The sequence below is a fragment of the Mixophyes fleayi genome, chromosome 1 (assembly GCF_038048845.1).
Source record: "Mixophyes fleayi isolate aMixFle1 chromosome 1, aMixFle1.hap1, whole genome shotgun sequence".
Lineage (NCBI taxonomy): Eukaryota > Metazoa > Chordata > Amphibia > Anura > Limnodynastidae > Mixophyes > Mixophyes fleayi.
This window is the reverse complement of record NC_134402.1, coordinates 37,996,054-38,021,200: the sequence shown is the minus strand read 5'-3', so window position 1 is coordinate 38,021,200 and position 25,147 is coordinate 37,996,054. Positions and strand designations below refer to the sequence as shown.

The 25,147-nt window shown below is 39.7% G+C and overlaps 1 protein-coding gene across 3 annotated transcripts; it reads left to right on the top strand.

Moving 5' to 3' along the window:
- Window positions 1-64: 64 nt before the first annotated feature.
- On the top strand, window positions 65-23,629 carry KIAA0232 (KIAA0232 ortholog). Of its 3 annotated transcripts, XM_075194473.1 has the most exons (10): window positions 66-206; window positions 3,437-3,491; window positions 6,107-6,591; window positions 6,896-7,033; window positions 14,499-14,589; window positions 15,016-15,097; window positions 15,895-19,048; window positions 19,752-19,860; window positions 20,479-20,573; window positions 20,839-23,629. In XM_075194473.1, the coding sequence occupies exons 3-10, from the start codon at window positions 6,364-6,366 to the stop codon at window positions 21,010-21,012; spliced, it is 4,071 nt and encodes a 1,356-aa protein (XP_075050574.1). In that variant the 5' UTR covers window positions 66-206; window positions 3,437-3,491; window positions 6,107-6,363; the 3' UTR covers window positions 21,013-23,629. The 3 variants fall into 3 exon arrangements, with proteins under 3 accessions (XP_075050575.1, XP_075050574.1, XP_075050573.1); XM_075194474.1 differs by lacking the exon at window positions 3,437-3,491 and having other exon boundaries at window positions 65-206; window positions 20,479-20,577; window positions 20,839-20,992; XM_075194472.1 differs by lacking the exon at window positions 3,437-3,491.
- The last annotated feature ends 1,518 nt before the right edge of the window (window positions 23,630-25,147 follow it).

The following is a 25,147-nucleotide window of genomic DNA, read 5'->3' as shown; positions in this document are numbered from 1 at the left end:
GTGCTTGAGCGCGCATGCGTATTAACGGCTCGCTGGGCGTCAGGGCGAAAGTGGGCGTGTCCGTGTCGGATTCTCTCCGTCACTCAGTCCCGGAGCAGGCGTCAGTGTACTGGAGGGAGCCGTGCGGGGAGGCCGGGGCTTGTGTTTCCCTCCTCTCCGTTACTGCACAGTAACTCGGTGTCACCGCCGCCGCCTCTCTCTGGCAGGTAAGACCGGGCAGCGTCCTCCTACCGCGAGTGTGACTCCAGTACTCCAGTCTCCGGGGCCTCTTCCAACATGGCTCCCGGGCCTCTACCGGCCCGCCGCCGCCTCCCTGTCCCGCTGCACAGCGCGGGCTTTCCCCTGCACCGGGGGTAGATGTGTGACCTTGTCTGAGCGCAGACCCGTGGTGTTGCCCGGTGTGTCTGTGTGTCCCTGTTACTGCCCGGGGTACCCTGTAGTACTAATGGTATCGCTGACTATACTACCCGGCCGTGGGATCTGTAGTACTAATGGTATCGCTGACTATACTACCCGGCCGTGGGATCTGTAGTACTAATGGTATCACTGAGTATAGTACCTGGCCGTGAGATCTGTAGTACTAATGGTATCACTGAGTATACTACCCGGCCGTGAGACCTGTAGTACTAATGGTATCACTGAGTATAGTACCCGACTGAGATCTGTAGTACTAATGGTATCACTGACTATACTACCCGGCCGTGGGATCTGTAGTACTAATGGTAACACTGACTAGTACTCATGGTGAATGCAGTGTTTATTGATCCTGATTTGGACATGAGGATATACATATTAGTACCCATGGTGAATGCAGTGTTTATTGATCCTGATTTGGACATGAGGATATACATATTAGTACCCATGGTGAATGCAGTGTTTATTGGTACTAATTTGGACATGAGGATATACATATTAGTACCCATGGTGAATGCAGTGTTTATTGGTACTGATTTGGACATGAGGATATACATATTAGTACCCATGGTGAATGCAGTGTTTATTGGTACTGATTTGGACATGAGGATATACATATTAGTACCCATGGTGAATGCAGTGTTTATTGGTACTGATTTGGACATGAGGATATACATATTAGTACTCATGGTGAATGCAGTGTTTATTGGTACTGATTTGGACATGAGGATATACATATTAGTACAACATGGTGAATGCAGTGTTTATTGGTACTGATTTGGACATGAGGATATGCATATTAGTACCCATGGGTGAATGCAGTGTTTATTGGTACTGATTTGGACATGATGATATGCATATTAGTACCCATGGGTGAATGCAGTGTTTATTGGTACTGATTTGGACATGAGGATATGCATATTAGTACCCATGGTGAATGCAATGTATATTGATCCCCCTGTACGTATAAAATATCTACTGTGGATGCGGTGTCCATTGATCTTGTATCTATTGTTGGTGGTATTACTGTCCCACCCACTAATTGCCCACCTAGATCGTTATACATATGTTCATGGGATAATGCCCGCCCTCTCCCACCTCCATTGCCTGTGCACCTGCCCACAGAAGGGTTAATGGGGATTGGCTGCCCACCCCCTTGCTTGGTGTAAATACATTTGTGTGACCGGTGGTTGGGAGGGGGAGGAATGGGCGGGGGGCTGGTGCCTCCCCCCATAAGTACAAGGGGCTGATGCAATCTGACAGTGTGAACGAGATCTTCATCACATCGTGAGAGCCCTCCACCCCTCCCCCCATGTCATCTGTGAGCATCTCTCCGCCTCCTCCTGCGGGTCATCATTAGCTGGGTCCCTTGTGTATAGAAGGAGGGGCTGCATTGCGATCAGACATTTTGTGTGTTGTGTGCTTTTTTTTTTTTACTGAGTTCATGTGAGGTGAGCTGCTGGTGGGTGAGAGAGGAGGTGCAGGAGAAGGTCTTACAGCTTGGGGATCACCCACTCACCGTCTAGCTATTAGCTCTGGGGAAGGATGTTGCAGCAAGGCTGCTGGTATTGTGTCTGTACTTTTGTGGAGAGATACAGACTCATTGTGTGTAGTTCAGTGGTTCCCAGTGTCTGAGGAGGAGAACAAAATTGCTGCAAGGTGGCTGGTATTTTTTTCTTCTATTGCTTTTTTGGAGATATACAAAATCATTATGTGGTTCCCATTGTTTTTAGTGCCACAAATGCCACCTGATTCAGTTTTTTAAGACACCTCAATGTTCAAGTATTGTTATAAAACAGAAGCAGGAATACATGTTTGAAAGTGCATTACAGGACATTTTTATTGCATCCAATTAAATCATTTATTTGTATATCTTCTTTCAATATTTTACCCATGTATGTAACCATACAAGTCTGAAGCCTAAATACCAGCAAAAGAAAGGGCTACCATAACTGAGGGGCACTCCTATGGGTTATAATAGCCTTTTCTTTTGCTGGTATTCATTTGTTATTGCTATCTAGGGAGCACACACTTTTCCCCACATAACATACATCATATAATAGAATACAAATTAAGGAAATACAATTTGTATTCACTGGTTTGTGATTAATCCACTTGTGCTGTGGGCCTGTTTCTCTATTTTTCTGACAAATGTCTGACACTGATTTGGAATAACTGCAATAGTAGGAAACATCAAAAACTATATGTAAATGGTACATTTTGCTAGGTGGCTGATACTATAAGTTTTGCAAACTTTAGTTTTGCACTGTAAAATTGAATCTGCATCTGTGGATTGTTTACAACCCCGGTATTGCACTTAATTTGTAGATGGGGTTTCTGTCATCTGCTGTATAGTATTGTAGTGTTTAGTTGTTATGTTACACATTTTATAGGGTAACTGCCATTGCATGTAGTACCACTTGCGGATTGCAGGAAAAAGTTGCATTAAGTGACCTTTGACTGTTTCATTTGCTAGTAATTGAAACTTCTGGCTGTAATGACCACACACTCATTTTAGTTCTCTTTAAGTGATACTTCCCTTTCTGTTTTAGAAAAACGTTGCTTAATTTGTGTTAAGTTTTTTTGTTTTTTTGCTTTACTACATTACTTTGTAGGCGATCCCTATATGATAGTGGAAGTTTCCACCCAGGTTAATCTACCTATATTAAAGTTTTGAATAGAATAATCCACTGACCATATTTGTAGTGTATTTCTTTGCTTCTGACAATGAGTGCTTTGGTATTCCAGTTTTGTTATACATTGGCACTTCTTGCATGATTTATCAAAAATCTGTATTTTTGAACTGCAGTTATGTTTAGTTTCCTAGTGGCTGGGCAGTGTTGTATCAGTGCTTCTACATTTGTCCCTTTTTATAGTGCTGTGGGATTTTAATTAGATTATAAATGGATTTGTCCTGAGGCAGAGATTAGAGGTCACTGACAGTACAGCAGCAGTACTATTGTCTGAAGTACAGTTTGTTGGGATCAAATAAATATTGTTTTTATTTTTTCTTATTTTTCAGTTTAGTATTATCCATTAGATGGATTTAAACAGGAAACAAAAGCAGATGGACAATGGTAACTATCTCTTCTTGTATACAGATTTCATTGTGACCCACATACAGGTTACTTGTGCTATTTTTACAACCATAATTACATATAAGCTCTCGTTAGCTTGTCTTCATAGCCTTGTATGCTGTTTAGATTAGCTGTGACTTTATTTCTAAATGCACTCTACTTAATTTTCATGGAAATTTATGTAATCTTTATTTACTTTCAACTCTGATTTAAAAAAAGTTTACAGTGATGCATAATAAATCACTTGCATTTGGTAATATATACTAAGCTGCAGTTCCTATCCTACTGTATCTACTCTTCCTTGTTTTTTTAACTCAGAGGTACAGTGATACATTTAATATAACACGTTTCTTGATTTTAATAGAATGAACCAAAGATATATTTTTGGGTAATATTGTCATATATATATATATATATATATATATATATATATATATATATATATATATATATGAACTACTGCACACATTGGAAAACAAAATAATTTTTCTATTATGTATAATTATAGGTGTATGCACGAATATTCTATGTGTCACAATTTGTCTCTGAAGAACTTTAGTCAAGTACTAAAATGCTATTACTAATACTGTATGACTGTTGTGACAACAGTTACATTTTTGCAGTCTTAAGTTTTTTATTTGAGTCTAAAGACTTCAAAGATCGTCATACTCATCGTTTAGTTAAATGATGAATCCGTAGACAGTCAGATTATCCCCTGATTTTCACAAATTAATGGTTGCTCTTTAGTTAAAACTATTCTAAGGGTTTGAAAACAGTCACCGTTCATAGGACCAATTTTGGGATTGTCCCCTAAATCAGATAACTATTGCAATTTAGGTATTTTACTTTTAACAGTAATCTTTCTGGCTTTTAAAATATACATTTTCAATTCAATATGTTTTCTGTAAAATGTTATCACAAAGAAAATGAGCTGGAAATAGTTTTGGTAACAATCATGGCGGGGGGGGGGGGGGGGGGGTATTAAATTGTTTAGTTTCCCTGCGGCGTTAAAACTATTACCGTTATTACGGTAATAGTAAGCTGGATTTCAGCTCGAAGCTGCGAGCTGAAATCCAGCAAGAAAAGTACCATAACGGTATTTACGTGCACTTACCGTAATAACGGTAATAGTGCGCGCACTTCAATATTTTTGGCGTTTTCGCCAACAATTGAATATGCCCCATAGTGTTCATGAAAAGTGGTGTTAATGCAGGACTGGGTAAATCGTGGTCACCTTGGTCATCTACAGCCACAACTTTCTGACCAAACCATGTCCCCTCTTCTGCCTCCCAACTATTCTTGTTTATAGAGTACCTGTCATCATCACTTACCAGTATCAGTTACAATTGTTGCCTGTGCTTGTAGGCGCATTTATTACAGTGGTCTGAGTCCAGTGCCTGTTTTTGCCAGAAGCCTGATGTCATGGCCAGCATTTCAAAATGCAAGAATGGCTCTGACTGCTGTAATGGCATCTCATGCTGACCTGCCTGCAAGCTCTAATTGTTGGGAATTGGTTGTAATGGTTGTCTGCAGGTACAATGCATAAGTCAGGGGATCTGATGGTTACAGGCAATATACTGCTTAATGATCAGCATAATCTAACATATTGCTTGCTACCCATCAAAGTGCACTACCACATACGTTTTTAAAGTGTGGCTTGTCACTTGTTCAGTACAAATGGCTGGTTCCTAAATGTTGGCTATAGTTATATATTATATTCACAATGTTTAACATTACTAATGTCAGTTATATTTAGTGTTAATAAGACCATGTTCACAAGTTTGGAACCTTTCCTTCCTTCATTCCAAAGTAGTCCCCCGCCTCCAGTTTGGGAACCGCTGGCTTAGACTATTGATATTCTTCCTACCCACTCAGTTTGCAGAATAGTACAGTAAGAGTGTAAAAACTTGATGAGTTACAGATTATATCACTGAATACTTTAGCCAGAGTCCAGTTCAGATTTCATGCAACACTGACTTGCAAGTCATGGATTACTATCTATTCAATGTTGTGAGGTCCTGGTGTTCTCCTTTTAAATACATTTTGGGAAATTTGACCATTTCACATGTTGCATAAGGTTTACCATCAGTTGGTGAAAATCACTTTCATAGGTTTGAGTCTAACTTTGAAGTAAATGTGTATATTAAAATAAAAACCCTAGTTGTGGTTAGTGTATAAAACCCTGACATACTACACTGTGTACATTAAGGGTGTTCTGACAAGCCAATTGCATATAATGCCATGAAACAGAGGGTAACAGTGGCCCTGCCTGTATAAGCTTATAATACAAGAGGTGTAGCTGGTGTGAAGTGTGCATGGCTTATTCTAAGGCAGCAGCATTATCAGCATCCAATAAAAATCAGTTATTGGCGACTGGCATTTCTCTGCTGCTATTGCATCATGACTTAATGAAATTTACTTATGTGTCCCTCAAAAGTAGAGCTATACCTATAGAAATTTTCACGAATCAGTAATTTTAGATGTTTGTTATAGGGCGTTTTATAATAGGGCAGCCACACACATTTAGGTCCAGATATCTGGACTGAACAATGTAAAGAGTATTTGTTTTGTTTTTTTGCTATATAAATAACTTATGTATTTTATATTATGTTTAGGTTCTGTCGTAGAGTTTATCCTTCTATCAATGTGAATTATAAAGAGAACAAATCTCCTTGTGTACCTTAAGATGTATTTCTTCAGTTGTGCCTGAGGAATAAGAAGTCTCTTGAAGACTAAATGCCAGCAATGATAAATGATCTTCCTGGAATTGAAGCGTTTCCCCAGATTCCTGGAATGAAGATCCTTTCCACCTTCTAAAGGAACGTCCTAACAAAAATGCTTCATGTTCTAGGAATGCCAACTACCTAGATTCATGCGCCCTATCTGTACAGTTGTGGATGGCTTACCATCGGAAGGCACCTTAAGCTCATTTCCTGGCCCTGTTTCCGTCTACGAAATGTCGATGCTTCGTGCTTTAGACCCAGTCCAAACCTGGCTGGGGCAAGAGCTGGAGAAATGTGGCATTGATGCCATGATTTACACTAGATATGTCTTAAGTCTTCTGCTGCATGACAGCTATGACTATGACCTTCAGGAACAGGTATGAATTGTTTGTTACTGACACATTTCCATTTTGCTTTTCCTTATATCTGGTTAGTACTGGCTTTGAGATCTAAAGATCTGCCTCTGTTAGGGCCAGTGTGAATCCACACTTGCGTCTTAATGATGAAACCATATTGATGCAGTCTATTATTTCTCTGTTTTAACTTGACTATGGCGACATAGACATTGTATACACAACTTACCTAAAGGTCATCCACAGAACTAACTGAGATTCTTCATGCTTTAGGTTAAGGGTGATATAATTTCTTTGGTTTTATGTAAGCTTTTTTTCCCTATTGCAGGAAAACGACATCTTTGTGGGCTGGGAAAAGGGAGCGTGCAAGAAGTGGGGAAAAGGCAAGAAAAAGAGTTCGGATCTCTCTATGGAAGAAATGAAGAAACAGGCTGCAGTTCAGTGTCTGCTTTCAGCTTCTGATGAAGTAAGTGTGTGTTGTGGCTGATATCAGCAACATCTTGTTACCAGCTTCATGTCTAATGTCTTTTCCCTGACCCATTCTCCATGCTGATTGTCAGAAAGGGGCAGTTTATGCAATTGATGGCTGGTTGGGTAGTAACTTCCGCAGCCTTGACTTATGATGGACTTGATGACTCTCGCGTGACCTAATTAGTGGAACGCTTGTGCGCTCTCACCAAGTTACAAAGTCCATACTTGCTGCTCCTCTGGAGGCTGTCATGTGAGCAGACCAGAGGCGGGGTATCGAAAGCATATTTAGATACTTTGTTAGGTAGAACTATAATGTTCAAAATAAACTTGCTGCCAATACTGCTATACCTATTCCACACCTTACCAATCAAGATGTACCTTCCAAAAAAAAGTTCCATACTGGCTCTTTCAACCCCGTTTATGATTTTCTCTTGTCAGATCTGGAGTTACTGCAGAATACATCTTAAAAATCTCTTCCTATAACCCACAGGTTCCCCTAGGCCACTCCTAAAATGGTTCCTTTACTGGTTTCCTATTGATAACGTTATAGAGTATGGTTTGTGTGCTCCTTTTAGATGTGCTGCAACGTAAATTTAATTACTGGGTGGGTCTCCAAATGAAACACTTCATTAATTCTGTCTTGACCAGCTGTTACCGGACCTGACTGAGTCTGTGTTATAGTAACCCGCTCTCAAATTGTGTAATGTCTGTTATCTGCCACATATTTGACTTGGTGGTTAGCAGTTCTGCCTCACAGCACTGGGGTTATGAGTTCAATTCCCGACCATGGGCTTATCTGTGTGGAGTTTGTATGTTCTCCCCGTGTTTGCGTGGGTTTCCTCCCATACTCCAAAAACACAAACTTAAATTGGTAGGAAGTTCACCAGAGGACGGTTCCTGGTCCACGATAATGGAACGTTTTGCTTATTCTGCCACACTGTCTTAACAAATTTTATTTGTGGCTTTACCACTTTTTCCCTTTTACCATCTGTAACCTGCAGAAACTGACCACTTCTACCAGTGTTACTCAGCCACTAAGCTATTGCCGACTATGTTTAAATTGCACATGAATTATAGTAAGTAGTCCCAAGAACTGCTTTTGGGTGTTGTGTATAACTGTTGCAGCATCTCTTTACTGGAGGGGCTGCACCTTGGCTTAGTGATTAGCGCTTCTTCCTCACAGCGCTGGGGTCATGAGTTTGATTCCTGATCAGGACCTTATCTGTGTGGAGTTTGTATGTTCTCCCCGTGTTTACGTGGGTTTCCTCCCATACTCCAAAAACATTGGTATTTTAATTAACTGCTGACAAAATTAACACGTGTGTGTGTGTGTGTGTTAGGGAATTTAGACTAAGCTCCACTGGGGCAGGGACTGATGTGAATGACAAAAATTCTCTGCACAGCGCTGCTTACCTGGTGGTGCTGTATAAATGATGATGGCTGATTGCTCTTTAATGCTTACTTTACATAAGGACTGCAGAGTAACAGACAGAGAGTTGGCTTAGAGGGCTGGTTTGAGCATGGGGCAGTTGAGGAACTAAATTCTAATTAGTTCCTCATCTGTAGGTTGCCTGTTTAGTCGGTGATTAGTGTCAGGCAGGCAAGCTGGATGAGCGATAAACATAAATAGTCTTTACAAGGACTGTTGCATATCAGTCTGTTACTGATGATTCATCCAGAAGTACAATACAGTACGCACACAATATAGCAATGTTTTTTATATAAAGCCAAAACCAATCTCCACACCTGCTATAAAGCGCTTAGAATACTGCACCAATCCCAGTGGATGTTTGAGCAGGGTGGCCAATCTGGGGAAGAGGGGGTAGGCTGCACTGAGCCAACCATCAGGACTAGGTTTGACTGGGCCAATGGCCACAGACTTTAGTAGTGCCTAGCTTCTTTATCCTGATCAGTTTTGAGGGCAGACCTCTTTTATTTATTTTTTTGGCCCAAAACAGAATAGCCCTCAACACAAAAATGGGGATTCGATGCCTACATTTTCTGATGTATGATGCATTTGAGAATGTATGTATGACTTTATGATACTGCTTTTACCCCTGCGTGGGTTTAGTTTTATTTGTTACAGCCCATTGTTGTGGGCTTATTTGGTAAAGGGGGAATTTTTTTTAAAAACAAATATTTTTTCTGATTTAAAAACAAAAAAGGGATACAAATACAGTTTCCTGTAATCTAACAAATAACTCTATGCTTAATCATGGAGACATTTCCACAGGACGCACAAACAGGGTACAAAGAGATGGATGATTCCTCCCTGCTAGTAAAGGAATCCTGTGTAGCAAGGTTATACCACCCCCCCCCTAACTAGCTTAAGACCGATGCTAATTTACATGGCGGTTTCCTGTCTGTTTTACACAACCATACAGTTGCCATACCTCCTTTAGAAATCAATACGTTTTGCAGTTTCATTAATATACATAAATAATTATTAATTAATATCCTTGGATTGTAAGCAGAGTTCTCTTACCTCTGTCTGTATGTATTACCCAGTATTGTTTTATTAATGTTTGTTCCCAATTGTAAAGCGCTACGGAATTTGCTGGCGCTATATAAATAAATGTTGGTGATACACCAGACACACTATGTTCATAAAGGAAATGCATTGATACAAGTTATTCCCATTGTCATGTGGGGAATTTGGATCTAGCCATAAGAGTCCCAAAGTCATCCATTTCCAGAGATCATATATAACATATTACAGGTAGTATCTGATCCCGACTAGGTTACATAGGATCTATGATTCCTCACAGTGTTTGAGAAGCTGTGAGGAGGAAACTGGCTCATTTCTTATATTGTGATCCTGTCCTAAACACCGCAATCACCATTACCCAGTGTAAGACTATATTTAGAAACCAGACACATGCAGGCCATTGATTATCACTGCTGTTATCTGAGGTAGACCACCAGAGACCCCAGCTTCAGCCCCTATATTCCACCCATAACCTGTTATCCTCTTCCCTCTCATTTAGCAATAATCTACACTCGCTATACAAAAGCATGTGTACATATTAGTGTGAGTGGTGGTCAGTACATGTTCTGTTATAAATTTGACTACTGGTCGCTTTGTACAATTGCTTGTATATGCTTTGACAGTTGCAGTTTATACATCTGAAAATTAAAATAAAATACTTTAGAACATGTCTTCTAAGTATTGCTGTTTTGTATTTAGCTGAGTGAGCCATACAAAACATTTAATAACATTTTTCTGTGTGCAAATTTTACTCAACACTTCTAGAATAATACTGAGATTGTATTTTATGAAAGGTATACATTTCTCAAAGCTCATCAATGTTTCAGTTTTTTTACGTATTGAAATATTAACATATTTCTATGTTTTCTTAAATTTCTAAGTGTCTTGGTTTATAAAGCTTTATAGTGGTGGTCATGAACCTCCATCACCTGAGTGTGCATGTTAATCACAGCAAACCCTCCTGATCTCTAGCAATGATTGAAATCTCAGTGTTATATCACCCCATTACTATTAATCCAAAACACTCCCACCACCAAAATGTATGTTCAGAGATCCCACATTAAGGAATTCTGGCCCCTTTAAAGAGCAGAGAATTAACCATGATCAATCAAATTATTTTCAGGCATATTCAGCTATCTGGTTGGCAGAGGAACGCTGTTCAGCAGGTAACTTGCTATGTGCACTAAAAGGCCCACAAGTAATCCTGCGAACAGCGGATCTATCCAATTTTCTGTCCACCTCAGCAGCCAGATTGAAATGCAACTGTGACCCCATGAGGGCTGCATTACTTTAATAATGGGAAGTTATTTCCACTGTAGGAGGGATTGGGCTGCTATGTGTTTAGTCAGTTCTGTCATTTGAAGTGTTGAATTGCAATTGTTTAACTTCTGTAAAATTGATCCTTTTTTTTTTGGCATTTAAAGTGTAAATCTGTGGTGCCATAATTGTGTTGGGTGAATCACCCTGTGCCTTACCTCACGTGGCTGAGCAGCTGACTCGCACACAACAGCTGCTTAATCCTTCACTCTGACAGCCCACATTCCAGGAAAAGCAACATGATGCCCTGCGCCTGTATGTCCAAAACACAAAACTTGTTACCTCCATTATTCTACCCTTCAGCAGGTTGAGATGTGCTTGTTGATTTCTCAAAAGAATCCACGTATTTAGTAAGTTGCAGTGCGATCTGCAGGTTGTGTTCTATAACCTGTATGAAATGCTACATGGCAGTCTTGATCAACCTGTGACTTTCCACCTCTTGGGGAACTACAACTTCCAGATTTGTCTGATTGGCAAATCTGTCAATCAGATTCTCTCGTGGTCTGCATTTATTGAAGTTCCACAGCAGATGGATAGATACAGGTTGCTTAAGGCTGCTCCAAAACATAGTTTTGACTGACTGTCTCATATTCACTGGCTCCTTAAAACTCTTAGAAAATTTGAGTTCACGGGGACCAATAGGAATGATCCCCACAAGTTAGCAGCAGTCATGTTTCTAAGTGTTCACTTCTGAGTAAGGGAAGTGAGACCTTTGAAAATGTGTGTGCTTGAAAAATCCCATTTTAATTGTGTTTTGAAGTCTGTTTTACTTTGCACTCATTTCAGTCTATTAGGGCTGTAGATGTGAAGATTGTAAAGTGGTTGGCAGTGCTGTTCCCTCCCTCTCTGCACATGTAACATTATACTAATGTTCCCTTCTCGGTGAAGGTCTTTACAGAAAGGGGTTTTGTCTGGAGCTGTGGGTGGCGTCTATTGCATGATCTATGCTAGTGTGACTTGCTGTATTTATAGCGCACTCTTCATTTTCCTGGGATATTCTGAACAAGACAGTCTTTTGGAATATGGAACAAGCTGATCTTTAGCATTTTGTGTCTTCCTGGAAGCCGAGGGCTATTGTGCAATACAAATTGGAGAGGCTAATTGGTCACGCTGGCATTAAGAGTAGATTGTCTTCCTCCATCATCCTGTCTTGTTTTATTTGACAGCTATCACAGACAGAGAGGGCTGAAATGAGTGTGCTCGCCTTGCGTTCAGTTGGCTAAATGAAATATTCACTTCTAATTGGCTTGCAATGTTTCTGAGCTCTCTTCAGTTCATTCAGCTCCAGGCACATTTACTCTGCAGCAAGATGCAGGAGTGATCTCTAGGGGTTTGGTAGTCTGCACTGTGCATTGCTTTCTTCATCCCCCCTCCCTTTACCAGTGCCTGCTATGTACCTCTCAGCACAACAGCATGCAGAATGTCAGCTGGTTTAAGACGTGCGTCATACAAGAGCAAATTGTTTGCTTCCAAAACTTCACTCCGTGAGCTATGGTAAGAAAGGGGATAAGGTTAATTTAATTATCAGGGGCATAGTTTCCTTTTTTTTGTGATTGTAAAGCACTGTAGTTTGGTTTGTATTGGGGGATATAAATAAGGTTTTGAATTTAGTCTGCAGCTTTTTCAAAGGTTGTGTATAGGATTGTGAAAGCAGAGGTCACACTACTTGTTTAAGGTGCCATTGTGTTCATGATCATTTTTGCTTGGTCATATTAGTCTGTATAGTTGTAGCAATAGTGAGTCAGCAGCACTGTGTATAGTGTTTATGTACTTCAGCATTCATCGCATATAATGGTAGTTATGGTTTTTGGTTATGTTTGAAGTCCAATATTATCCTAAAATTAGCACTTATAATAATTCAGCAGGTTATTGTATTAAGTATCCTGGAAAGGTTGTAATCTCATCAGCAGTGATGCAGCTGATAAGGGAAGTCATTTAGGCTGCACAGTGTATGTATGTGTATAATATCTGTAACAGATCATTGTTGTCCATTAATGGTATTTGTCTCCACCAAGTTCTCATTGTGAAGGTTTTTTTTTTTTGGTTTTTTTTTAATGCAATTGGTTGTGCCTGGAACTTGGAAATAATGCCTCTGTTATCCTGCAGTTTCATGACAGTTACTGGTCTGTCATACAGATGCTAACAAATGATTTGGTTATTTCTCTAAATTACTGATATATGGTGGTCTGTATCATTCAACAACTTCAGTTTACATGGATAGTGATCCCTTATCTGGAAACCTTTTATCCAGAAAATTAAAAAGGCCAGAAAGAGAATATTCTCGCTACGGCTTGGTAAATATGTCCTATAAACACCACTGAGCACTGCTCCCTACAGTTATAATGAGCACTGATAACCTGTAATGAGGGGTTGCAAGGGTTAGTTTTTTTTAACATCTTTAAATGTCTTGGCATATTTTAGGCAGAGTTCTCCAAAATACCAAAAACCCGTTAATCTGAAAAGCTCCAAGGATACATCCCATACTTGTGTTTTGTTGGTCTCCATCATAACTTTGGCTGCACAGTCTGTTTATATTTGGTTACCTAATTTCATGTATTGTTGAAAAGTTACGTGTTAGCTAGAATTAATTTATTTTGTAAAATTTTGCTATTTTAAATAGTGTTTCCTTAGTCTAGATCCTAAACCCATTTTCTTATGTGACTTGAACTTCTAGGAACTCTTCATATAGAAATTGTTGAACAGAACCTAACCATACACAAAGCGATTGCCGGGTTAACAGATCTGTCAGTTTTGACTTTGTGGACAAATCACAATCGGTCTGCTCAGTACTAGAGCCATACAGCTGTTCAGACAGGGCGCCATATGTGATGCGGTGTTGGCTGGTTCATCTACATGTACAATCCATCCTGATAGACATGTATGTACCGGTTTTTATGAACGGGAAACCTGGATTTATACAATTTGAGAACTTCTAGGTCTACAATGAAATTGCCCATCAAAATCACACATGTATAGACCTCTTATTCTGTTATATTATTCTGTTATACCAAATTCCTCTTGTTGCCACTTGAATAGATGTAGAGATTTTCCCAATCAGCTACTCATTGGATGTATGACCAATTTGTGGGCAGCACAGTGACTTAGTGGTTAGCACTTCTGTCTCACAACACTGTCATGAGTTTGATTCCCAACCATGGCCTTATCTGTGTGGAGTTTGTGTGGGTTCCTCCGGGTGCTGCAGGTTGGCTGCTACCAAATTGACCTTAGTCTCTGTGTGTGTGTGTGTGTGTTGGGCAATTTAGATTGTAAACTGCAATGGGGCAGGGACTGATGTGAGTTCTCTGTACAGCACTGCGGGATTAGTGGCACCATATAAATAACTGATAACATCCAATGTGTAGAGGTCAACACTTTACTTTCTGTTTAGCTGCACACCTATGTGGATCATTGCTTGTCCCAATTTTCTGCTATATCTAATCGGTGCACTAAGGTTCTAATTGCTCTATACATGCCACCAGTCTGAAAAATACTGTGGACTCTGCTGTAGGTACAATGAATATCTCTCAGTATAGAAGTGCGCTGCCTTTGTGGAAAATGCAGTATTAACACCTAGCCTCCATATCTACAAATATAGAGCTTGTAAGCAGAAGATTCATGAAAAATGTTCACTGAATAGTTTATCGTTTTGTTTTAGAGCTCTGGAATTGAAACTTTAGTTGAAGAGCTCTGCTCCAAACTGAAAGACCTCCAGAGTAGCCAAGGTGAACAGCTGCCCATTAATAAAGGTATTTATCCCTATACACCCTGCACATTACTGTATGCCATTCATGCATTTGTCACCATTTTAACTCCCAATTTCTGTCTTCTCTGCTTTTAGAAAATCCCCCCTTCCCCCCCACATTATCGAAAATGTCTTAAGCAATTATGGTTTCCCATTATATAACTTTAACCTGTCATCTGATAAATGCACTTTTTCCCCACTTTGTAGAACCATTGTTTCTCTACACTTTTACCTTACACTGTTACAGATACTTGGCGTTTTCCTTATTTCTGTGCTGCATATAGACTTTACTAGTGTGCAGGCAGCTTGTTGGGGAACTGTCGCAGACCTTCTCTCAGCTGCCATTGACAAACTCTGTTCTGTTTATAACTTTAACTTGCCTTGCTCCCCTTTAAAACATTTAACAGACTTTATTTTTCACATTTATCAGAAGAGAAGAGTAACAAGAAAGTAGATGGATCGCTGTCACCAGAAGCTACATCATCTCCAGCAAGAAAGGATCAGGCAGAAATGTAAGAACTGCTTTAGAGTTATCAAACGCTCATTGTTGGAGCTTATGGAAATTCACAGTAATAACACATGCTAGGCAATTGCCATTTCTTTTCAGTGACCTTTTTTTCTCTGATTGCAAAGGTTTTACTAATATCCACTGTTTTTACAGGGGTTTACCTAATTCCCCAAACAAATCGCTAACGAGCACATCCCACCACCTGTCCGTAATGGACAAACAAATAAGTCCTGGCACTCTCTTATATCCAGGACATTTGCTAAGCACTTTTGATGTTTATCTCTCTATAGCCAGGGAGATTTGTTGTACACTATATGGCTTTCAATTAGAGCCATGTGTTTGCTCTCTCCTGTTGTGGAGAGTACAGAAAAGCGCTGAATGTGTTTTGTAGTGGACCTGGGACCCGACTGAATATTGAGAATGTTTTGCTCACAATGGAGGGAACTCCCCACCACAGTGACTTTTGGTAAATGGGGAACCCCTTTAGTATGAGGTTCTGAAAACAAACACTGTGTGAAAGTGAGGAATTAGTTACACAGAACCCGATATGCAACTAAATGGTGGGCAGTAAGGCTAGACCTTATTCTTCAAAGTACTGTTGCTGTTTATGGTGTGTTTTGTTTTAGGGCACAAGCTATACATCCCAACAGCAAAGCTGCCACCATAGTTTGTTTTTATTTTACTTTTGCATCCTCACAAGAACTGATCAAACTTGCTCAGAAAACGTGTTTAATAAGAACTCCGTAATAAAAGCTGTAAGACTTTCTTGAATAATATCTGTGTTTTTCTTCCCCCCCCCAGGTATTATGAAGCTTTTCCACCTCTTTCAGAAAAGCCAATTTGCCTGCAAGAAATAATGACCGTATGGAATAAGTCAAAAATCGGCTCTTATTCTAGCTCTTCCTCATCTTCCACTGCCCCACAAACAAGCACCGAAACACCATCACCAAAGAACTGCCATAGTGAAAGTGAATCATTGGTGGTGACCAACAAGAATATCGGAGCTTCTGACACTGTACAGGAAAGAATTCAACAAAGAAAAGGCAAAAACGAGAAAGAGGGCAAGATTAGTAACGGCGCAAATGAAGATAAAACTGGTGCATCAAAGAGTGTGAGACACAAGTTGAATGGAAAGATTCGTCCTCGATCCTGGTCATCTGGCTCAAGCGAAGCAGGCTCAAGTTCAAGTGGCAATCGGGGTGACATGAAAGCAAGATTCATCAAAGTAAGGCATAAAATTAGAGAGGTGCGGAACAAAAAGGGGAAAAACGTCCCAAAAATTCCAGCCAAAAAGGTTGAGAGGAAAAAAGCTCCGCCAAGCGGCACTGCTGGTTCCGTGAAGCCGCTCTGCAAGAGAATAAAGCGTACAGGAAAAAGATATTTATGGAAAGACTTGGACAATGAAGGAAACGACATCTTTGAAGAGCGAAAAAATGAAACTAAATTCAGGGAGGAACCGTTGTGGTATACTGAACCTATAACAGAATACTTTATTCCTCTAAACAGTAAAAGTAAACTGGAGACAGCTTATAGAAAAAACCTGAATTGGTATAGCACGCCAGAAGAGATAGAAGAGTTGTCTGAGATTGTAAAAGATCTTCGTTTAAACAACCACAATATCCATGAAACATACCTCGCAGCGGGTACCTTTATTAAGGGTCACTTTGTAGAAATGCCTGCAGTCATAACAGAGACAAGTGATCACACAAGGACCTCAAACTGTTCTCTTCCAGAGGACAATTATTTGGATGATGTTCATCCTCTAGAACTCACACACTTCTATGAAGTGGAAATAGATCAATCCATGTTGGATCCTGGTGCCTCAGATAAGATAAAAGGAGAAAGTCGTATCTTGAATATGATTCGACAAAAAAGCAACATGAAAAGTGATTTTGAGGCTGAATCTTGCGAAGTGTTAGATAAGGATTTGCAAGGGGGAAGTGCAATATGGACAGAATCAACCAGTTCTATTGGTGCTGAAGATTTTTTCTTGCAAGACCATAGCAGATTAGCTCAATTTTGGGAGTCCTATTCACCTTCAAGCTCCGCTGATGCAGATGGGGAGAGTTTGGGAGGAGACTCTCCGAGTACATTTTCCCCTTTTTTAGACAGCACAAGGCTTAGTACACACATGCATGCAGGCAATCAAGATTTATTTTTGGATGGGAAAAACTCTTATTTTTCAGTGTTTGAAGTGCAATGCAGTAATTCTGTATTCTCTATGCCCAGGGAGAGGGTTTTGAATGAGAAAGGTAGAGTTGAGTCTTGTTCCAGCACGAACGGGTTTGGGAAAACCCAATCGCGATTACTTATATGGACCAAAAATAGTGCCTTTGATGAAAATGAACAGTGCTCAAATCTTTCAACAAGAACATGCAGCCCGTGGTCCCATTCAGACGGCACCCGATCCGATACGGAGGCTCTGAACAGTCACTTAGAAGATTACACTCAATTGAACACAGAACAAACAAATTATATAATTCCCAGAGTTACTTTAACTTTCCAAGAAGAGTGCAAATCACAAAGCTCATTCCTGCACAATAGGATTTTGGGTGGTGAATCCATGTTGGTATTGGGTAATAAATCAAAGTTAGAGTCGCTTTGCGGTATTCAGCTTGAGCAAGAGACTGAAGAAATATCTGACACTACAGAGGTTGAGCATGAAAGCAGCCACCATAAACATGGCTACAGCTCAGGAGTCATTAAAGACATATGGACAAATATTGAAGATGATCAGTTATTCCCTCTAGATGTAAATGCGTTCACTTGTGTTGATAGTAACGAGACGGAGGAAACCTTTCAAGAACCCAACAAGGCTGTTCAAAGATCAGAGTACCATCTTTGGGAAAGTCAAAAGGACCCTGCAGAAAAGAAAGCCTTTCTCACCTACGATTCATCAAAGGTTGATGGTGGTGACTATATGACTCCCTCCAAACCCTGGGACGTAAACAATGTCAGTGAGAATTCCTTCATTCTTGGAGGAGTCTATGGAGAGCTTAAAAACTTTAATGGCGAAGATGAATGGGCTGTGGTACCACAGAGTCCAACAAAAGCAAGTTTACTGGAATGTGCTGCCTCCGATGTTGTGACCATTGCCGGCACTGATGTGTTTATGACTCCAGGAAATAGTTTTACTCCTGGCCATCGGCAAATATGGAGACCTTTTGTTTCTTTTGAGGAAAATGAGCAAAGCGGAGATAAGAACTCCAACAAGGGCTTCTCTTTCATACTGCATGAAAACCTGCTTAGAACCTGTGATAACTTTCAGGTGGAGGAGCCAGGGATGGGTTACTCATTCTCTTCTTTTGAGTTGAACAATAGATTTTCGCAAGTTCTTCATGTGGAATGCTCATTTGAACCTGGAAGCATCACAACCAGTAGTCCCAATTTTAAGACTAAAGCATTGTGTTCTGATTCAGAGAGTGATATCGGTCATCCAAGAATTTGTGGCGTGGACAGAACACCGTATAGATCGATAAGAATTTCCCCACGTACTCACTTCCGCCCAATACCTGCATCTGAACTGTCTCCAGGAGCAGGAAGTGAATCGGACTCAGAGTCTGAAAAAGATGAGGTGGTTGTGCCTACTCTTTCTGAAGGAGAGGTGTTTGACGACCCACAGAACGATCTTAAACCGCTAGAAGAAGATGCAGAAAATGAAGGTAACTTTTATGGAAAGTCTGAGCTGGAATCTGGGAAGTTTCTCCCTAGATTACAGAAGTCTGGCATGGAGAAAAGTGCACAGACTTCTTTGGATGGTCAAGAAGAATCATTTGGCGTATTGCGTGTAAAGAAACCAGATAATTTAGACTTTAAGGTTTTAGAGTCGTTTGAAAGTAATGTGTTGGAGAACTCCAAAGCCAGTTTCAAAACGTTGGAATTGAAAAGTAAAGAGGATGGAAAGGGCAACCTCACTGCTGGATACAATTCTACTTCTGAAGTAGAGCTGGGGGAGGTATGTACATTGGATTTTTTTTTGTTTGCTACTTTGTGCTGTTAGCTTGTAGGAATGACCGTTTGCACTGCAAGTCTTGTATATGAGACATTGCTTTTTGGTGTTCATTTTTCTACTACCTACATTTGATAAATAAGTGTTTATGCAAAGTTATTAATCTGCTCAAACCTCTGAGCTGCATATCTTAGTTGTTAGTCTTGGTTAGACTGCGTTGACAGATGGTTCGTAAAGTCACTATTTGACATAAGAGGCGAATAATATACGCGGTGTAACTGTAGTGTGTTACTTGCTCAAATAAGTTGATCATGTTCTATCCCTCCTCCTTTGCAAATGTTTGGCTGCCTTGTTAGAGAAGCACACTGCTCCTAAGTGGCCCTGCAGAAATATACGGTGTGGGTTGGTTGATTCATGGACGAGAACATTTGTGTCAAAGTATCGAATTACTGCAGTCTCAGCCGTTTGCCCCGTATCAGATCCTATCGGGACACTGTCCTAAAGATATGTGCAGAGCTTTTGCTGTCTGTTATAGATGGAGGAGTTAGCATAGCTACAGTAGAAAGTCTGTAACATGTTTAACAATATACACAGGTGGTGAAATACTGTTCAATTTTTGGGTGGCAGCTTAGCAATTTCATAACAAACATACTTGATTATGTTTATCTTCTAATATACCTCATATTAATATTCTGTCTTCTGCTTTCAGTATCCATGCTTGAGCACCGACCTATGGGGAGTAAATGCTGTTAAGGAAAAACAGTACTGGTGGCAGAAAGCTCTGTACTCATCACTAAACTCCGGATCGTGTTGTGACTGTAAGAAAACTCTTTCCTTATTATGACGGCAGGATTATTGCTTGTATAACGGCAGCTTATTGTAATGTACATTGTCATGGTGTAAATGTATAGATGTAATTCATATTGTTACGTAAGGATGTCATCGGTTCTCTGTTAAATGGGTAGAAGCATAAGTAGAGATACTGGTTTGCATGTTAACTTGCTATTGGTGGGGATATCTGCTGAGAAGCTTATGTAATGTACAGGTGCCAAGGATCCAGCTAAAGGTAGACATGACTGGCAGCTCCTGAATGGATGGCTGTGCCAATATGTCCTAACAGGACACTTTATTCTGTTTGTGAGTCCGATTCTTCCTCTTATGGAGCTTGTACACCATTGCGACACACTACTGGGGGATTACAATAAACAAACAAAAACCACAACTAGTTTTACCTCTTTATGGTGTTGTCATTGAAAAATAATAGGTTTAGCCCCAAAATTAAAGGAATATAAATTGCATCAATGCTATGACCCAATTTTTAATGTAGGCAAATTTATTGCAATTAAGTATCCCTATATTTCTATTAAAATCTATAAATGTAATACAGCGCGTCTTTATATGGAGCAACGTGCAATGATGTGTTTGTCTTCATACAGCTCTTTACGCGAATGTTGAGGAAGAAAGTCATGTAGATCCCACAAGTGGGAAGGAGATTCCCAGCACTGGATGGCATCCTCTAGGAAGCGAGAAAGTAGGTAATTCACAGACTGTTATCCCCGTGCTGCCCTTCATAGTATGCTGTACACTAAGCCTATTACAAGTCTTCACAATGACTGGTGAAATGATTAAACAAGGTGCAGATGTCTGAAGCATCTCTCACCTATTCTGTCCCAAAAGCACCATTGTTTGTACAATTGTCATTTGTAAAATAACTTTTAATGACATTAAGAAATGTTAGGTAGCTTTTATTCCAATTTCAAGTTCTGCAAGGCTTAACACATGTATTTACCTTGTAGATGCCTGCGTGTAACGATGCCAAAGTTGCCATGGGATATGGTGCCGGAATGAAATCCAGTTGCTTCAGGAAGGTCTACTCAAGTGACAGCTCCAATTCTGACACTGCTTCTAACGGAGGGCATGAATGGGCTGACATTTGCAGAGAAGAACTTTTCTCTCGCACTCAGCTGTGAACAAGCATCTTTAGCTGTAGCTGTGAAAGATTAGCGCGTTAAGAAGAGAACCCCATTTGTCTAATTTTCCTCTAGGGTCTCTAACTCTATAGTTAACCTCTTTAGTTACCACTTCAGATCTTTTGTGTTTTTTTTTGTTTTTGTTTTTTTTTAATTTTATTTGGTTTTCTCTTCCATTTTGCAGTTGAGGTTAACTATTTCGGCAAAGGTTTCTTTCTTTTCCTTTTTCTGACAAACTTAAACTTTGCCTAGTATAGCTCAATTAGATTGTGTTGTCAGATGAAGAATGGATGTGCTTGTGTTTGTAGACTCCCTGCATCTGCATACCGTATCCTTTTTACAGATTATTATTTTTTTTTGTTTTTTATTTTGTGTTTTTTTTATAAAAAATGCTGTAGCCAGAATTGCCATCTGAACATTGTAGAACCTACAGCTACTTCTGCCATTCAGAGACTTCTGGAGTCTGGCGATATTCTCTAAGAACTAGGAGATAAATACGTTACACTGTAATCAATCAGTGCCTTTCTGAATGCAGGAGAGTAGCATGAATGACTTGCCCAGTTTTCATTTGCAAACCGTGGAAAAGAAATATAGCTAAAGTAGAAGCGATGAGATTGTGCTTAGAGACTTTAAGAATACTGTGTTTTCTATCCTATATTTTGCGCCCGTTAACAAAGGATAAAATTTCTTATTGCTAATGGTATGAGCCAAGGATTTTGTAAGTAGTCGTTTTAGCAGTAAATATTTTCCTCCAGTCCTTTTTGTTTTGTCTGCTGAATCTACATTTTGGCATTTAAGCTGGATTATAGTAGTATGCTAACATCGTAAAAATGATGGCAGACATTATCTAGCTGCGAACAGCTAGTGCTCGTCTTCTTTGCAACGGTCACCAATTGCTTATAATTTAATGTTGTGTTTTAAGTCAAGCAGTTGACGGACCAGCCGCAGCAGGGGCAGTCTTGGATAGCACCAGGCATTACTTGCTCTTGGTGGATTCATAAGGCTGTGTTTTCATGAACCACACGGTTGGTTCAGCCTATAAAACGGCTACGCCACTGTTTTGTGGATAACCGGTACCATTTTTAAGTTTGCTACACCAGTATGTGGAATATCAAGGTGTAATAAAGATCATTTTCACAATGGTCACATTTTTGTAACGACTGCCTTTACGTGAAATCCTGTGGCTACTGCCATTAGTTATTTTGTAGTATCGTTGGTGTTATTTAGTCTGGTAGTTTAAATTTTTTTTTTCTTTGCGCTTTGAAAGGATGTTATGGGCAAGTGTGTGTGTGTGTGTGACGTTGAATAACCTTTTCAACTTAAATGCGTGGCTGAAGTAATGATTGATCCATGTATATAATTTTGTTGAACCTAAATTCTGCACATCGTCAGAGTGTAACTGTTCAAAATTATCGAACTCTTTGTGCTGCTTAAACTTATGCAGATTGATCAAGCACAGTAAGAGCAATATTTGAAAACCATTTACCAAAAGAAATCTCAAAAAAAGCAACAAAAAAAAGCATGCTTGTAACACCAGGAAATGCTACGTTTAATATTGCTTTGGGACAATAGCGTAACTATAAAGGCAATACAAATTGTGATTGAACGGTATTTGAGTTTGTGACATACAAAAAGTCCAGTCACCTGTTTTTTTTTTTTTTTCTTTCTGTTATACGAGAGATGACAAAATGGATGGGGATAACATTTTCAGGAATAGTTAATGTTTTCAAATCCAGTCTGCATTCAATTGTTAGTGTTTGGGTGTTTTTGTTTTTTTTTTTGTTTGTTTTTTTAGTGTGACATCCTTCCCGTATTAAAACTTAAATTTAATAAAATTTAACAAAGATCCTGTATGTACAGGTGTTTCAACACGATGGACTTTTATTTTTCCTTTTTGAACTACTGGTGTTGAATATTTTGGATTAGTCATGTTTCCCATTGATAAGACTTCGTAATTCATATTGCACGTCGTCTCTCCACCTTTAGATATAATTTGGATTGCTGGTATTCTTAAGTTACTCCCATCAGTGTTTGAACACTTTCTGACGAACATTTATTCATACAGCAACTGTACACGTTAAAATGTTAGAATTGTTTTTATTCTTCACACTTAATCCCTGGAGCTTCCTGAAAGGGTTTTTTATAAAACCTGCACTGAAAATATTGACACGAAGACCTAGTACCTTTGTTGCCAGGTGCACATCTAAGCTGTTGAGCTCCTGCAGCAACTAAGGGCTTTTCCTACGTCAATTTGCCATCAAAATGTCCATTTAACATTAATCCACACCACACACCCTGTTCTTCATGATATCATACACAGTAAATAAGCCTGTTCTACATGAGCAGCCTGCTACTTAACAGTCAGCCGTAGCAGTAACCTACCTGTCTGCTCCAGAAATAGTGTCTGGAACGGTGTTCAAGGAGACCAATGCAATAATCAGATGTTTGCTTTTACTTTTTCCACAAAATCATGCAATAGAACCTCTTTGCTGGAGTTGTTGTGAATTTTCATTTACCTTCCAGAGAGATGCATTGTTTTTTTTTTTTTTTGTTTTTTTTTTTAAGATTGGCAAAACGCTGAACGCACTGTGGTATGAAGCGCATTGCATATCCATCACACAGAAAATATCAGTTTTCCATTCCTGGGCTGAAATTCTGTTTTTTGGGGTTTTTTTTTACATTTTCCCCCCTCCAGTGGTTGTATTGTTCTGATTTCATGTACACCAAAAGTAACATTTTGTTTTCTTGTGAACTTATTTAACACCAAATAAAAAGATGACAAAAAAATTGAGTCCTTTATTATTAATCAAAGAACACTGTTAAATGTAAAATAATCAACATTTTCCATATAGTGTTGTGCGGAATAGCAATTATAGCCTAAATTTTCACACAGGTCTGTATTAGAGCTTCAAAGTTTTGATGATCTATAGTGAGTAGTTTTATAGGTTCTTGACTACCCTGCTTGGGCTGTATTATCAGAAATAATCTACTATCCCTGAGACTTAGGGTCATTCTTTAAACATCTACTATTACACTGCACAAATATACATTTTTCATCTGCAATCCAGGGAGACCCTTCTGTCCCATCCCTATTTTGGGATGTTACATAGTAGACCTCAGTTTGGTTTCTAGAATATGACAACACCTCCAATCTGGTATAGATAGTCATAAAACAAGCTGGATATTAAACAGGTGAGGGCCCTGCTTGTGTGCCTTTATTCAATAAGAAAAGGGTTTGAGACATGAGGTTAAGTACCATAGATTGCAAATTGGTCCAGCTAATGGGGATAAAGTGCTTATTGGAGCTGTGATCCAGTCAGAGCAATGTTTGTTTGGGGGTCAGCAGGTTGTCTTTAATATAGAAAGAATAAATGTAAGTGTGATTGAAGTGTGTGGAGTGGTAATTGAATAGAATAGCCCACTGGATTTTCAGAGGGAGGTTCAGGAATAAGCTCGGTTGATTGTTTGGAGACATGGAGGAAGTCTTCTACAAAGGAGGGAGTTACCTGGAATGGGAGCATCTAATGCTGGAGGATTAGAGGCATTATTCTTGGGCAGAGCGGAGATGTTCAGATGGGAGAGATTCTCTTCAAGTGAGCGTCTGTCTTCCCTCCATTATAATGTGCCTTTTCCTCTACCTACTGCATGGCAGCACTTACTGATGGGTTTTCCCTTACTGAGCGGAGAGGAGACAGGATAAAGTTTACACACCCTGAAGATATATAATGTGACTCCCCCTTCCAATTGTCTCTTTCCCGTCTCTTCATAGCTGATTTGGTATTTTTCTTAAGTGGGCTTATTTAAATGTTCCTATTGAAAACCGGAGGGTCCCAATGTTGCACCAAACATGCAGCGTTTTGTATATGTCAGCTTGACTGGAAACATTGCACATTGACTGGAAACCCATGTTGCACACAGTCTGCAACATGGGTAACACCCCAAAGAAGCTTAAAGACGCATATTTGAGATATTCCCCTAGGTAGGGTGATTGTTCATATTATGCATTAGAACTGGTTAGACCTTACACATTCCCCATTCCTCTTACATCCTATTGGGGGACACTGCAATACATAGGGGTGTAGTAGGTGGTACTTAAACAGTTAAGTCTGAGTGTAGCTCCACCCCTGCTATACCC

Coding starts and splice junctions, on each gene's coding strand:
- KIAA0232 (XM_075194472.1), top strand. CDS start 6,364: ATGCGCCCTATCTGTACAGTTGTGGATGGCTTACCATCGGAAGGCACC. Junction 14,590..15,015: donor ACAGCTGCCCATTAATAAAG/GTATTTATCCCT, acceptor CACATTTATCAG/AAGAGAAGAGTAACAAGAAA. Junction 20,574..20,838: donor ATCCTCTAGGAAGCGAGAAA/GTAGGTAATTCA, acceptor TTTACCTTGTAG/ATGCCTGCGTGTAACGATGC.